We start from the raw sequence: 15,704 nt of genomic DNA, 5'->3' as shown, positions 1-15,704 counted from the left end.
GCGGCTCCGCCACCGCCCGCAGCTCCCGGGCAGCGGGCTGCTTGGGTCGGGCGGCCGGGCCCCAGGCAGGGCCCTGGGGAGCCGCAGTCCGACCGGGCAGCCCGCACTCTCACGGATGGACAGCGGTGGGCGGCCCCGAGACCCCACCTCGCACGCCGTGGTGGCACCACATCAGGCCGGGGCCCCCAGGCCCCACGCGGCACCTCGCCCGGCCTCGCCCGGCCGTGCCCCGGCTCACCTGCTCGGGCGGAGCCCCGGGTCCACACGGCGCAGGTCCGTCCGTGTCCGGCGGGGCGGCCCGGACGGGGAACGCCCGCCAGGCGTGAGTGCCGCTGCGGCCCTCGGGCCGGCCACCCGCCGGGCCCTCCTCGGCGGCGGGCGCCCTGCCCCCCCGGGGTGCCAGGGCGCCGCGGCCGGAGCCGCCAGGCCCCGGACACCGAGTCTAAGGAGCACGCGCCTGGGCAGGGGCGGAGCGCGGCCCCGGCAGCGGGACCTAGAACTGGAGAACTGGAGAAACAGGCAAAGCAGGTACAGATAAATTTGTTTTTAATAAAGGAGTTAATTTTCTTTCAACCCTATATAAAACAATAGCAATTAAAAACTTCATTTTCTGAAAGTAAAATATTTACATATGAACAAGTAACTGTGCAAAATTTACATGAAAAAATGGAAAGACGGGATCTCCTAAAAGACAAAATAAAAGGCGTAACAGTTCTCAGGTGTCGGTAGAAAATACTGATCACTCAGCTCACGCCCGCGGGAACCGGAGTCGGCCGCGGGGCCCCCGCGGAGCAAGCCCGAGTATTTACAGTCATAAAAGTACTATCAATAGACAATTTGATACAATAACCTCTGAAAATATAAAGAACCAATTAGTATATTTGCGATAAAAAAATAGGTACAAAGAAGGGGCTCTGCTCTGGACGTCTGGAAAGGGGCCCGCAGCTCACGTTCAGTCTTAGCAAAATAGGTGTCGCCGGCCGGCGCGGCCGCCGCCAGCCCCGCGCCGGGACTCTGTACAAGTACTGACAACACACACCGACCGTCCTCCAACACTTGATTCACACCGAGAAACAGTCTCGTGATGCTTCTTCCCAACGTTGATTTTATTTCATCTAAGTTTTCACTCTTAGCTAAAAAACACAGTGCAAGTAAAATATATTTATGCTGAAAAGGTTTTCGTCTCTCTTTAACTTTACAGCTTTACAAACTATAGCAAATAAAATGCCTTTGTACAGGTGCCAACCGCACACTCGGGCCGGGAGCGGCGGGGCACGCGCCGCCGCGCGGGACGGGCTGGCCCGCGGCTGCCGCGCCAGTCGTGTCCCTCGAGAACTCGGACGAAGGGGCGGGGCGGGGCGGGGCGGGGGGGCAGATAAATAGTCTAAAATCAGTTTGCTTTGCCAACTGACTGGTACAACATAAAATAAGTGAAATGAGGTCGTCGGCTCGCAGACACACACCTACGCGGGGAGTGGGGCCCAACTAAAACCAAACGCACAAACGATGCGGAAACCGCTGGGAGCGGGCGGGGCAGCTAGTTATTTGCTAACGGTTCGGTCAGTTCTCATATATGGCTTGTTTGGCAAGAAGGCCACTCAATCAAGGACGAGTTAGGGTTTAGCTGTCCGTGTGTAAGAGCGCCCGCGGGCCTCTGCTCACGGAGACAGGTTCTCCTCCGAGTGCGAGTTGACGTAGAAACGGGAGTATAAAACGGTTCCGTCGCAAAGAGGTGGCTGTTTCTGAAACAACATCCCGTGGGCCTGCCTCACACGGGCGTGCTCTGCGCACGTGTGAGACCGCCCGGCGTCCCCGCGGAGACGCGCCGTCCCGGGCTACTTGAGGAGCGCCTTGTAGAGCAGCAGCGAGTGGCTGGTCTCGCGCTCGTTCTCGAGACAGAAGATGAGGTCCCTGAGGTTGACCCGCGTGATCCTTTGCCGCGTGAACTGCCGGGGGGCGCCCACGCCGGAGCTGCCGGGGACCGCCGAGCCGGGGCCCGAGCCCTGGTGATGAGAAAGCAGACGGCCGGTCAGTGGCGCGCGGAGGTGGGCGGGACTGGGGGCAGAGGGATGGGCAGGGCAGGGCCCGGCCGGGGGCCCTGGAGGGCACGCCTGGGACGGCGAGTCTCCCCCAGGGTCCCCAGGAACCCTGACGGTGGGGGCGGCACCCTGCTGACCCCTCCCCACACTGAAGTGCTCCACGAGGCCCCACGGGTGGCGAGGCAGGCGCCTCGCAGACCCGCAGGGCCATGCACTCCGGCACTGGCTCCCCCCTCCCCACAGCTCAGACTCCGGCCCCGCGGCCTGAGGGGAACGAGGTGGCTACGGCTGGGCTCGGGCCGGTGACCACAACCCCCAGGCGTCCGGGGCTCAGGCCAGGGCAACTCCTGGGGCCAGCCGTGCAGTCCCCTCCTTCGATGACAAGGGCACATTCCCAAAGCCACAAGGTCGACACCCCAGAACCAGGGAGGCCACTGGTCCGCTGGCTGGGCACGGCACTCTGCGGCCACCACGGTTTCCCGTGGACGAGAAGGGACTCGCTGCTGGTCTGAGCGGGCTCAGGGCCCGCCCCTCGGCCCCGGGAGGCCCAAGTCTCTGGGGCTCAGAGGGAGCCCAGGCCTCCCGGAAGCACCTGTGTGGCCCTCGGCAGCAGCGGCCTGTGGGCTCAGCACATGCCGCCTCCACTGGACCCCAGCTCGAGCCGCCCGCTCCCAACTGGACGGCCCTCATTTCCCCAGGTAGGGTGAAAACCGTGTGCCCCCACCTGAGGTCGGAGCTGCCCATGTGCATTTTAAAGGCAAAACCACGGCGTGTTTTTACAGCATTTCCTCAGGGCTCCAGGTGGGGGCAGAGGGACGAGGCCGCAGTGCTGCAGGTGGCCAGCAGGTGGCAGGCAAGGCTGGGCCTGGTCCAGGACCAGACCCTTGTCCCCAGGGAGCGTGGGAGACCCGTGTATCTCAGCTGTGACTTCCACCAGTACTCACATTCTCTGCGGGCCCCCGTGGACCCCCAGCCACCTGGGGCCCTGGGGCCTCTGGTGACTGCTCTTCTTCGTCTGAAAGAACTACCTGGGCTTCCCGGGCAGTTCTCCCGAGTGCCCACGGCGCCCCATCGGCGCAGCTCCAGGAAGAGGCCAGCCGATCGGGCCGGCCTGGAGAGGCCGCGGCGCAGACAAGCAGCTCAGAGGAGGGGCAAACCAGCCCGGCAGGCAGCCGGCAGCGGGCCAAGGCCCGTGTCAGGCAGGGGCTCCGGCTCCCCCAGCAGCGGCAGCGCAGACGAGGCCGCGGCACCCTGCATTCACCGGAGCGGCAGAGGCTCCGCCTCCATCGGGGCCACCTGTCCCCGACACTGCCCCCCTGGGCCACGGTCCATGTCCCCACTGTCAAAACTCCGCTCGGCTGCTGAGAGCCGGACAAGGGGGGCACGCGCCGCAGGCCCAGAATTTAAAGGCAGTAAAAGTCAGAAACCAAGATAAACAGCGCCTTCTGAAAACAAAACCAAGGAACAGACAGAGTCACAGACACGGAGAACGAACTTGTGGTGGCGGGGGGTGGGGGGCTGGGTGCGATCGGTCAGGGTGGGCCCGGCCGGACTCCCGGTCGGTCGGGAAGCGGGCCCCGGGGCGTGGCCGCCAGCACGGAGGGCAGTGCCATCAGCACCGCCGCCCCTCTCCGCACGGCGAGACGGCGCCGAGGCCGTCCGGGCGGTGCGAAGCGTTCGGAGAGCAAGTCGCCGTGCTGCACACCCAACTAGCGTGGCACCTGCACGTCAATCACAGTTTCCAGAAAGAGACAAACATTTCAATGCAACTAGTTTTTAAAAATCAAAGTTGTTGCCAAACACGCGGACGGGCAAGTGCCCCCAGGGCCAGGACAGGGCGCCCGCTGGCCAGCTCTGGGGCCCGGGCTCCGAAGGTCAGCCGGCGGGGGCGGCCGGCGGCCCCCAGGTTCCTGCAGCCTTCCACAGAGACCCGTGCTGCCACGCACGCCCTGCCCCCGGCGGGGTTTCGGAAGGGACGGGAAGGCAGCAGTTTCTCTCCAGGACACACGCGCCAGGACCAAGGCCCCGTCAACCTGACAGGCAGCGAACAACGTGCAACGTGACGCAGGGGTGGGGGTGTGCGGGGACCCCGCAGGGGCACACGGAGGCGGCCCTCGGCAGGTATGCAGGGGGGCCAGGGGAGGGGATCTTGCCAAACTGGCCGAGGTCGCCCCTCCCCATCCCAGCCACCAGGACCTGCCCGTGACGCTGAGAGGGAGCGCCGCACCCGCAGTGGCCAGGGCCCTCCCCGGGGCTCCGGGTGGCAGGTACCTCTAGCCTGCTCCAACGTCCGGGCTGGCAGGGTCGCCCGCACGGGCTCCGGCTGGCCCACCGGCCCCCACGGTGCCGTGTTCTGGCCTGCCTGCCCCCGTCTCTACGCCCTCGCGCCAGCACAGGCGGTCCAAGGACACGCCGAAGCACAGCAGCTGCGACACAGGCAGACCCTCAGGGACGTGGCTTGAGAGGATGACCATCGCTGTTCTGAGACACCCAGCACCCCCTACCGTCTCCCCAAAACCACAGCAGAACGAGAAAGAAGCGTGCACCACAGGGATGCCGCTCCATCAGAGGACGGGCGGGGCCCACGCCCGCAGGACGGGTGACGGGAGCCCCATCCCCAGCACGGTCTGCTGCGCCCCAGGCTGCAGCAGTCCACAACCACCGCCAGGAAGTCTGCCCTGCCCCATCTGCGCACCCCAAGCCGGCCTGGCACCCTCAGCGCAAATGGGAGGTGGCGGGGTACGGGGTGCCAGGATGCGAGAATGAGGGGGTGGGCCTCAGAACCTGGGGGTGAGCGGGACAGGTCACGGTCCTGCCCGACGAGAATGCCGCTGCCAGAGGCCACGCGCCCTTCTGCAGCCTAGCCCAACGGCAGTCCCACCAGGCTCCCCCGCGGGGGTGGTGCCGCCAGCAGGGGGCACCAACCAACCGCCGATGGTGTGAAAGACCCCCACACGCGAGACCGGGAGACAGGCCAGGCCTGGCGACCCACAGCAGGAGGTCAGAGGAGGACACCCCCCTCGTGTGGTCTGGGACAGGCGGTCTGGGAAAACGACGCGCTTGTGGCGACGCCCTCGACAGCAAAGAAACGCGTCCGCGTTCGAGGGCAGAAAAACTACCTTCACGTGGAACTCAAACACTAGGAAAAAAATTTAAAAGTGGAAGAAAGAGTTGAATGCGAGAAATAAACAGAAAGAAAAGACAAAGTAGTGAGAAACGAGTAATTCGTTGTAAAGTGCAGGGGGGTGGGGGGGGAGACTAGGAGGAAACTGCAGCAAAGCAGGAAAGTGGGGGGAGCAAGCGTGGAACCACCGGGGGGAGGAGGAGGATGGAGCTCGCGGGCCCGACTGAGAGAACAGACCGGTCCGAGCCGGCACCATGACGATGAGGGAACGTTCCAGAAGCAGAGCAGGAACCACGCCGTTCCACTGCAGGGGGGCCCTGGAAACTCCACTCTCGCCGCCCTCACGGCACGGCGCAGCCCACCGTCAGAGCCAGAGCCGGGTGCCCGGCCGGAGGAGGACGCCAGCCCCGGAGGCCGCAGTGCCCTGGCCCCGGGCCCTCGGGGCGCGCTGAACACCCCCCGCGGGCCGAGGGGGCCACGCCGGGCTCCTGTCTGTCTCCTCCTGCGTGCCCGCCCCTGCTAGCAGCAGGTGTGGGGTTTCTAGGTGCCTGTGTGTTACAACAAAAAACCTGCACAACACCTCTGATTCTGCGCAATGACCTGCTGCCCACAGAACAGAGACCCCCAGCAACCCCAGTGCTGCCTGCTTCCCCACCTGGGAAGCTGAGGACAAAACTAAACTATGGGCAGACCAGCTGCCAGAACGCTGGAGGAAGCTGTTGCTAGGAATGTTTCTTAAGGAGTCACCACTCAAAAGCTTAAGATTTATTAGAGCCACTACCCCTCCCCACCCTAGACAGGAGTGTATAGAAGCAAGGAGTTCCAGTTGAGAATAATAACCTCAATACATGGAAACAAACACAAAACACTCCCCACAAGATGTATAAATCAAAAAACGTAGGCAAAAAGCCAGTTACCTAACCGAGACAAATCTAACCTCAACGGACAATAGCTAATTTCTATATACCTATAAGTCACCCCTTGCACCCTTTTAACTTAGACCAATCCCTAGAATCTCAATAGACACCTAGTTACTAATTGGCACCTGAAAGTTTGTGCCCGTATACCTTCGTTGGCCATCTGATTGATGACCCTCTTGGTCAAAACAACCTTTGTTTACCATGATGGACCGGTAAAACCTTCTGTGTTTTTAGAAATTATTCCTATGGTCACCGTTTCTGTCTTGATAACCACACTATGCACTGAGTGCTGTGTAACCTCCCCCATAAAAATAAAGATTGCTTTTTCTCCGTGCGTCAGTCAGGCCCAGAGAGCCTGGCTGTCCTCCGGCCCCCCTCCTGGCATCACGCTCCGGTCTCTTGGCCTGAGCCGTGCATCCTCCGGGGACCCTGAGACCCCGCTGAGGCTGGACCCCGGCAAAAAGCCAGAGGAGGGTCCCTCCGCCGTGGCGCTGAGGGAGCCCTGGGCGCATCACGTGAAAAGGAGACAGCGGCCGGCGAGAAGACGGGGGACCCCAGGCAGCACGTAGGGCACTCCGTGGAAACGACGCAGTGGACGGGGAGCCAGCGCCGCATGCACACACAGCCCGACAAGGCTGCACCCCAAAAACCAGCCACAGCCTTGACCCAGAAGGAAAAAGACAGTGACCCGAGGACGGCACCCTGTTCGGCACCCAGAGGCTCCTGCAGGCAGTGAACCAGGACGAGACGCAGGGTGGCAGCCCGGTCCCTGTGCCTCCCGTGGGGCACCGACGACAGCGGGGAGAGTAGGACTTCACCGCGGAGTCCCCGCGGGGCGCACCTGAACCACGTGCTCAGTGGTCCCCAGCAAGCAAGGGGGCTCCCGACAGGACGGAGCGAGGAGGACTCAGACCGCTCCGGGGACAGCCCAGCACGGCCACCTGACCCGGACCTGACCGCGGGGAGACACGAGGTCACTGCACACGGAGGGGCCGCGCCAAATAGCCACCCCTCACCCTCTCCAGGCGCCAAGGTCCGCGGAGACAGGAAGGAAGAGCACGGTCACAGGCTGGACTAGGCCCCACAGCGGGAACAGGGGCGGGTGGGGAGACCGGGGAAAACGAGCCCAGAGCAAGTTGCAGAGACGCGTCTGAGGAAGCTGTGAGCCACGGCACACGAGGACCCTGAGGGCTCAGCAGGCAGACCACCCGACTTCGCCCGGGCCGCGGCCCAGACAGGCCCCTCCCGGAACAGGACGCGCAGGCGGCCAATGAGCCAGTGGGCAGACTAAACAGGACGCCACCGCACCCGTCGGAGCGGCCGGGCCCAGAGCACGGAGACACCCAGCACCGGGGACGGGGAGCCGCGGGGACACTCGGACCCCACCGGTGGGGCGCAGGTGGGGGGCAGGTGGGGCGCAGGTGCCGCTGTGGGAGGCAGCTGGGTGGCTTCTTCCCGTGACCCAAACTGGCTCACGGGACCCGGCAGCCACGCCCCTCGGCCTTCACCGGGAGGAGCCCGGCAGCTCCGCCCACAGAAAACCCTGCCCGTGGGCCTCCCTGCAGCTCCGCTCCTGACTGACAGGCCCGGCGGCCACCCAGACGTCCCTCCCGCTCCTGGGGGGCGGGAAAGTCGCCGGGGCGCCCCTCCGGACAGCGGGACGGGGTTCAGAGCTGCAGGGAAAGGCGCTGTGGAGTCTGGGAAGCCGCGGAGGGCCCCAGACGCGCACCAAGGAGTGAAAGGCGCTGACGTTGAGAGGCCACACCCGTGCGCCCCCGCGCGGGACCCCCGGGAAGGGCCGAGCCGTGGAGACTGGGAGGGACCAGCGGGTGCGGGGGCTGGGGGAGGGACGCCCGGGGGAGCCCAGAGGGGCTCCGAACCGGGGCCTCGGGGACGAGAAAACCTCTGTACGTCCCAGAACTGCTTTAAAAACTACCGGCAGATGACATCCGAGGGACGAGCGTCTCCAGCCAACAGGCCCGTAGCGACGACGGCGGCGGCGCGCACCGGAAACGTCGCGCACGCGGAGCCCTTCCGAGTTGCTGGGACGCTCGGCGTCCGCCGGCGGGCGGCGGGGCCCGGGGGCGCGCTCTGCGGAAGGGGGAGGGGCCCGCGCTCCGGCCCGAGGGAGCAGGAGGAGGAGGAGGAGTCTCCCCCGGCCTCTCCCTGAAGACGACCCGACGGAGGCCCCGGTGAGGGCGGACCCCCGGAATGAAGACCGCGGACTCCGCGCGGAAGCTGCCACCTCGTCTGTCCCCCGGCGGCTCCTGCGGGCGTCCCACCAGGTCGGTGAGGGGTGACCGACCGCCGGGCCCCGCCGCCCTCGCTTCCCGTCGCGAAGCCGGTTCCCTGGAGCAAAACACCGAACGCACCGGAACCAGCGGAACCCGGTCTCTCGCCGAGAGGCCCACCGGCCACAGCGGGACGCTGGACAGAGGCCCCGGGGGCCGCGCGCACCGTGCGCCGGGACTTCCCCACAGCGGGTCCAGGTACCGAAAGGAGCATGCGCGCAGCACGCACACACGCACGGCCCACGGCACGCATGCGCAGGGAGGCACGGCGCCGACGCCCGCCCCGCCTTCCGCAGCGCCGAGGGGCCGTCCAGCCCGGAAAGGACCGCGGCTCCGGCGCAGCCGCTGCGGGGTGGGGCGGGGCGGGGGTGCGGCCCGGAGCCGCGCGCCGGTACAAACGGCACGCGGAAGGGATGGGGCGACACTGCGCAAGGATAGAGAAACGGTGTGAAGAGGCGTCCACTGACCAACCTAGAAATAACCAGTATTGATTACCACCCTCCAAACGCAACAGGAGCCCCCGGGTCAGCACACGGGGCGCCGGACGGGGCAGGAGGGAGACCCCCCGACCTGGCCATCACCACGGAGTGCGGGCCCGGGCGGCCGCGGCCAGATCACAGGGGTGGAAGGCCAGCACGGGGACCGCCTGGCTAGTGACCAGAGCAGGGCCCTGGGCTTGGCCTCCGTACTGTCCGGCGGAGGCAGACGCGGAGGAGACTAACGGGGCACGTGCGCTGTACCGAGGGGAGAGAGAGAGAGGGACGCCGCCAGGACCGAGGTGCAGGCGGGAGACAGTACTGGTGTTTGGAGGTGACAGGAGGCAGAGTTATCAGAAACAGGCTGTAGGCGCTATGGAAACAATACATCTAGGAACAAACAACAACACACGTTTATTCTTGCATACGCACACTGTGAATGTACAATACGTACGTAACAGATGCACGTGCACACGCACCTGGGGGTGGGCGGAGAGCAAGAGGGCAAAGAGGCCAGCCTTCAGAACTGAGAATGAATGAGGGGGTTACTGTGCTATTCCCGCAACACTAGTGTAGTTTTGAAACTACTTGAAAAGGAAAACATTTAGGCAGAAGTCCACTGACATATTCTGGGGAGACGGTAACGGGCAGCATTGTTTAGGATCTTGCCAAAGGCCCGCAGAAAACTCAGAGCAACCAGAGAGGGACGCTGACACCAGCAGACGGTCTTGAGAACACAACCAAAGAAGATGAACCACAAGCAGCCACACGCCCAAAACCGTGTGGGACGCATCCGAGGGAGGAGGCTGGGCACTACCAGCCAGCCACCCCCGGGGCCCGGTGGGCCTTCCCTGAAGAGCGGAGCCGCACCAGGAGGCTCTTCCCACTAGAGCAGCAGCCAGCGCCGGGAGCCCTCGCAGGCCCTGCCAGGGCTCCCGGTCAGAGAGCCCAGCCACGCAGGAGGGGGCCGCAGGGGCAGAGGAAGGTACAGGTTCGAGGGGGCAGGGAGCCGAGGCTCGGACTCCTGGCGCACGCACACCCACGCTGCGGTGTTGTCCCGTGGAAACGACGTGCGAGGAGCCTGGCCGGGCCGCAGACCGCCCTCACACCTCACAGCCCCGCGGAAGCTCGAGAACACACAGAACTCACAGACGGGCAGCGAGAGGCATCGGAATCGAGCCCCACGTGAGACACCGCAGGAAGAGAAAGGAGAGTGACATCTCTACACACAACGAAGAAACCAAGAGCGGTGGAAAACTGTAATGTGTTCATTCAAAACAAGCTGAAGACCTTAAGGGAACAACTACAGGCACAAAAGAACAAAAATCGGAACTGGCAAGACTTAGAAATAGCCAACAAAGCCAAGAATTAAAGACTGAGCGGAAAAGAACAAAAGAGCAAACGAGCACGACAGACAGCACCTCCGTGAGGAGCTCCGGGGTGGGAAAGAACTGAAAGCGCAAACTGTTTTGGAAGGAGAGAGACTGAGAGAGTCCAGGCAGAGCAGATACACCGGAGAGAAGCAGACTCTCTGACGAGGAAGCGGAGCAGGAAGAACCACGGAGGGGAACGTCCGACACGTCGCGTCCCACGCGCACTGGAGGCGCACGGTGAGCACGGAGCGACCGGCCCGGAACAAGCAACTCCAGCAGAGGGACAGCTTGAAGGGAGAGAGTCCTCGGGGCACAGAGAACGCACGGCGTACGAGGGAAAGCGGGCATCACAAGAGGTGGACGGCAGCGATTTGTCCCAGGAAACGGTGTCCGGAGCAACCCACACAAGGCTCTGGAGGAAAGAGATGGGAGCCGCGGACTCACGTGGCCGTCAAGGCTGACCTTCAGGCAGAAAGGGCACGGTTATCAACACATGAGAATTTGGGGGGCGGGTCCCCGTGGACCGTCCCAAAATGTCTGGTAGAGCTGGGTTCAGAAAAACAGACGCCGACGAGCCAACCGGTCACCAGTTTCACGTACGAAGGGTCTTCCCGGACTGGAAGTTCGAGGAGGCCCACGGGAGAGAGCACGTTACTGCTGAGCGACAAACCCGACCCCTGGGGTCCAGCCTCCCCGGGGCGGGCCTCGGTCATACCCCTGCACCCAGGAGTCAGGATCGCCCCTAACGGGAGACCCACCGCAGCAACGCCTGACATCAGCCCGGACAGGAAGAGCAGGGTGTGCGGGCGAGTCCGCTGGGTCAGAGGGGCTTCGGCGACGCCGCGAGCTCCGCACAGACCCTCGCCTGCACCGAAGTGCGCACCGAAGGGGAACCGCCTGCTAAAGCGCTCGCCGGAGGAGGGCGGGGCCGAGTCGCTGGGCATGTCACGCACGACACCCAGCACTCAAACCACCACCCCGGGACGTGCAGAGACACAGCAGAGTGCGACCCGCGGTCGAGGACAAAGGCCGCCGACAGAGACGGACCTGAGTGTCCAGACGCCGGACTGGACAGACAGTAAGCGGCTTCCATCGATGGGTTTAAAGGAAAATGGGAAAGTGTGGTCTCAGCAAGCGAGCAGACAGGGGGATCTCAGCAAAGACACAGAAGCCATAAAGAGACCTAAATAAAAATCCCGGAGCTACAGAACACATTAGCAAATCAAAACTTCACTCAAGGGGCTTAACAGCTGGCCGGAGACGTGGTCAGGGAACTCAAGGATAAACCAGTAGAAGTTATCCACCCAGTCCGAAAAGAAGGCTAAATGTGCATGTAACGGAAAGTCCCAGGAGAAAAAAGTAAGACTGGACAGAACTTTGAAGAAATATAGGCAAAATATCCCAGACGCGAGGGGAAACGCTGTCCTGCAGGTCAAGCACAAACTCCTGAAAACTAGGTGACGATCCGAACAAACGGAACTAAGACCCGCAGGCACAGGCTGGAAGTTCACCCTGCGGTCTGTCCCGAGGGGACCAGGGCGACAAGGGGGCGACCGCCGTGAGCGGCAGAGAGGCGCCTGCACGTTTGCGGTGGTTCATCCGGTCTCAGGATACGACTGTGCAGTTCCTCGAAGCACAGTCGCTTTCCTTCTCTTCTGTGATGCGGACAGGGGAGAAACTGCATGAGAACAGGAACTTGACTTGGAAACGGAAGGAGCCCCATCATACAGTAGAGGGGGTCCCAGGAGCAGAGGGAAAAGGTGAAAGATGGCTGACTCCTGGATTCACTCATCCTGCACAGTCCGCTGTTCTGGAAAACTAAATGGTGTGCATCTCGACTTGCTGGGCTTATTCAAGAATGCAGAAGAAATTAAATCTTAAATCTAAAAAGAGCTGGAAGAAACAAGCAGCCCGTCACTCCAGGGTTTTATGCTCAGGGAAACACCGCCGAGAACCGAGGGAGGAACACAGCCGTGGTCAGCAGTGAGAAGCGAGGCCCCGGCGCCCGCAGACGGCCCTGGAGCGGCCGGGCTGGCGCTGCCGACGGACTCGGGCCTCGAGGAGGGAACGGTGAACACCGACAGAGGCGCAGAGGCAGGGCCGAGTCAGGGGCACGGCTTTCTCTTCCCGTGACTCAGCTCAAACCACCAGCAGTCGAGGGCAGAAAGTAACGTCCGCTAAGCCTGCGTTTCTAGCAGCATACAGGAGCACGCCGGGGAGCAGAGGGGGGGGGGCTGGCCGGGGCAGGCACACTGTGCAGGGGCAACCACCCCACGCGGGTCCCCGTCCCCCCGGAAAGAACAGCGACCCCATGAGGGCCGTTCCCCTGAGAACTACCACACCCCCTGTCCTTTTTAGAGTCCGTCTAGACCTCCCCATACTCAGCGACGGCAATGAAACCCACGGGGAGAACTCGGCTCGTGTGATGCTCATGAACGAAGTGGGTTTGCGTGGAAAGGGGCGGCTGCACACATGAGACTGCCCGCGAGGGGCCTGCCAGGGGGCCCTTGTCCCCTCCGGCCCCCGTCCCCACACGCCACTGTACCTCTGTCCCCGAGCCTGGCCCTGGAGAGTCCACTTTCCGCTTCTTGCGGGGCCCGATGGCGGCCAGCGCGGTGAGGTTGGCGTCCCGCTGCCGCATCTGTGCCAGCTCCTGCTGCTGCATCTGCGCGGCAAGGGGACAAGAGCGGCCTTCTCACTGCCGTGCCGGGGGGCGCACGGGCGCCGAGGGGCAGGCACGGGTCCTCTGAGTCACAGCCTCCTTGAACAGGAAGCATGCTCCGCAGGTGGAAGGATAATGCAGCGAGAGATGCTCGTCGTGGAAGACGCAGAGCGTGTGAACACGTTTGGGAAAGAGGAAGACTCAGCGCACCCCCTGAGAAACCAGCACTAAATTTAAAGTCAGAAAACACCTGCGCAAACACTTCTCTAGTTTTTAACCCTCGCCCGAGGATACGTGTGTTGATTTCAGAGAGAGGAAGGGGGGCGGGAGAAACATCGGTGTGAGAGAGGGAGGTGTCGGCCGGCTGCCCCCCATACGCGCCCCAGCCGGGGACTGAACCCGCGGCCCAGGCACGTGCGGTGATGGGGATGAACCCGCAGCCTGTCGGTGCGCGGGCCTGTGGGCCAGCCGCCAGAGCCACCCGGCCAGGGCCCGACCCGTCAGGGAGCCACGGCAGTGCCGGCCGCACAGAAGTACCGCCACGCAGCAGCCCCTCCTCACCTCTTTCGCCTTCTGCTTCAGCCTCAGCTGCTCCGGGTCCTCTTGTCGGGACCGAGACTGTGTTCAGAGAGGGGACGGGGAGAGGGGAGTCACACACTAGATGTGCGCCCCCCGACAAACACGCCGTCTTTCCATGCTGTGGCAACACCTCCGACACGGCGGGAAACACCTTCGATTGTTTAAACACTTGAAGCCAAAGGTGAAAATTCATACCGCGCATCACGGGGAACAAGACCAAACAGGAGTCCAGAGCGCGATCCCACATGGACAGAGAAACCCAGGCAGGGTCTCCCACGTGCCTGCCGGCCGCAGGGGCCTCACTGGGAGGCACGCGAGGAGGGGGCACTGGGACAGGCCCCGCCCCCCATGCCGTGCGTGGCTCCCGGGGCCTCGCACCACAGCCCCGCTCCCGGCCAGCCACACCCCAAACACCGCTCCGGCCACACGGGAGCCCCGAGGCGACCGGGCACCCGGGATGCACGCCGGGCCGCCCGCGGGCACTCGCCTTGGCTGCCCGCATCAGGATCTCCCTCTCCTGCTCGTCCTTCCTCTGCTTCTCGATCTGATCCAGCTGCTCAAAGAACTTGAGCTGCGCCCGCACGTCGCTCGCCTGCTCGTACCGGTCGTCGTCCTGCGGGGGCGTGGGGGGTGGGGGCAGGGTTGTCAGGCGGGGCTCTGTGTCCCCCCGCCCAGGCCCGGTGCCCGCAGCCCCGGCCCCCGCCATGTCCACCCGGCCCAACCCCCAGCCTGGGGCAGAGCCCCTGGCAGTGTGTCCCCCACCCCCACACACACACGGCCACGGAGGCAGGGCCTCCCCGAGACCAGCTCCGCGGCCGCGGCCTGGGCGGGGACGGCCGGGTGTGCTGTCCGGAAGTGGCGCGTCACCTTGTAAGAGAAGTTCTTCTGCTGGGCCGTCTCCGATATCTTTTCCACGAGGTTCTGCAGCCTCTGCTGCGTGGCGTGTGACACGTAGCTCACCACATCGGGGTGCAGCTCCGTGATGCCGTGCTTCTTACCTGGGGGCCGAGCGACGGGGCAGGCGCTTCAGTCCCCTCCCCCACGCTGCTGCCCGCACAGCCCGGGGCCGGGCGCCGTCCGCCCCAACCCCGAGGACGACGGGACACGGACGGGTCCCCTGGCGCCCACCGAGCCCCGTGTGCACGCGGGCGGCGGGGCGGCAGGACGCACCGATCTCCAGGATCCGTCTCTGCAGAGGCGCCGGGAGGAGGAAGGTCTCATCTTTGCAGGACCGCGTGAGTGTGCCCACCAACTCGGAGTTCGTGGCCAGGATTCTCGCGCTTTCTTCCGACAGGTTGACCCCGGCCATCGACGCCACATCGTTGATGTCGTCGTCGTCCCTTTGGACCAGAAGAGAGGGTGACCCCACCGAGCCGGGGCTGCAGCGGGGGCACGCTCGGGGGGTCCCAGCCCCGGGGCCAGGACTGGGGGCGGATGGGGCGGCCCCCTGGGCACGTGTTCTGCCCGCTGCCTCGCGCACTGGGCCCCGCCGGCCAGCGGGAGCCTAGCGGCCCCTCCGACAGCGAGCCTGACGTTTCAAAGAAACGCCCGCTCCGGTCACAGCGGACCCTGAGTCTCCACACGCAGACACACAGACACGGGCACCGGGCTCCCCCAATGCTCCGCCCTCGGCTCGAGGAGCGCCCCCAGGCGGAGCCCCCCTCAGAGTCTCGGGTCCACCATCTACCCACCCATGACACAACCACCAGCTCTCGGGAAACCGGGGGCGCAGAGGCACGGCCGACCCGGCACAGCACCCCAAGGACCCGCGGAGAAGCGCCAAGCCCCTCGCTTTCTGACCCGGGCCCAGGGCCGCCTGGCCCGGGGGAGACCGGCCGAGAGGTGCGATCTGAGGCCTGGCTGCCCTCTGCCACCAGGTGTCACTGTTGCTGGCTCCTTCAGGGGGCGGGGCGACCTCAGGCCTGTCTGCACGGAGCCACGGTCGACCCCAGCTGACCTCGCATGTCCACTCCCGGTTCTGATCCGCAGGGTGCCCCGCCTCCATCTGCAGCGCCCGTGCCCTCCCCCACCACCACCACCGCCGCGCTGCCCACAAGTGGGGCTGCCCAGGCAGGTGGCCAGCCACCTGATGGGACGGGGAGGCCCCCAAAACCTCCGGACACCCGACACTTCCTGCGGCCTCAGCCCGACGACAGTCACCGCCGCGGCCCTTCTCCCTCCACACGGACACCGGGCTCCCGGCCGGGGGACCGCGCAGGCTCCCGAGGGCGCTGAGGTCG

At 64.5% G+C, this 15,704-nt stretch overlaps 1 protein-coding gene across 1 annotated transcript in view; it reads right to left on the bottom strand.

Annotated features, from left to right (window-relative positions):
- Window positions 1–529: 529 nt before the first annotated feature.
- Window positions 530–15,704, bottom strand: part of TAF4 (TATA-box binding protein associated factor 4) — a 35,762-nt gene continuing 20,587 nt past the window's right edge. Inside the window, exons 11-16 of the mRNA XM_045833509.1 lie at window positions 14,635–14,804; window positions 14,332–14,462; window positions 13,952–14,077; window positions 13,447–13,503; window positions 12,769–12,888; window positions 530–2,003 (exon numbers count right to left, since the gene is read on the bottom strand). Of these exons, the coding sequence (XP_045689465.1) occupies window positions 1,836–2,003; window positions 12,769–12,888; window positions 13,447–13,503; window positions 13,952–14,077; window positions 14,332–14,462; window positions 14,635–14,804 (772 nt within the window). The 3' untranslated portion in view covers window positions 530–1,835. The remainder of the gene's footprint in view (window positions 2,004–12,768; window positions 12,889–13,446; window positions 13,504–13,951; window positions 14,078–14,331; window positions 14,463–14,634; window positions 14,805–15,704) is intronic.

Source organism: Phyllostomus hastatus, unplaced genomic scaffold, assembly GCF_019186645.2.
Source record: "Phyllostomus hastatus isolate PE091 unplaced genomic scaffold, TTU_PhHast_1.1 phas_contig_17, whole genome shotgun sequence".
In the NCBI taxonomy this organism is placed as follows: Eukaryota; Metazoa; Chordata; class Mammalia; order Chiroptera; family Phyllostomidae; genus Phyllostomus; species Phyllostomus hastatus.
Note: the sequence above shows the minus strand (reverse complement) of the source record. Positions and strands in the feature narration are given on the sequence as shown.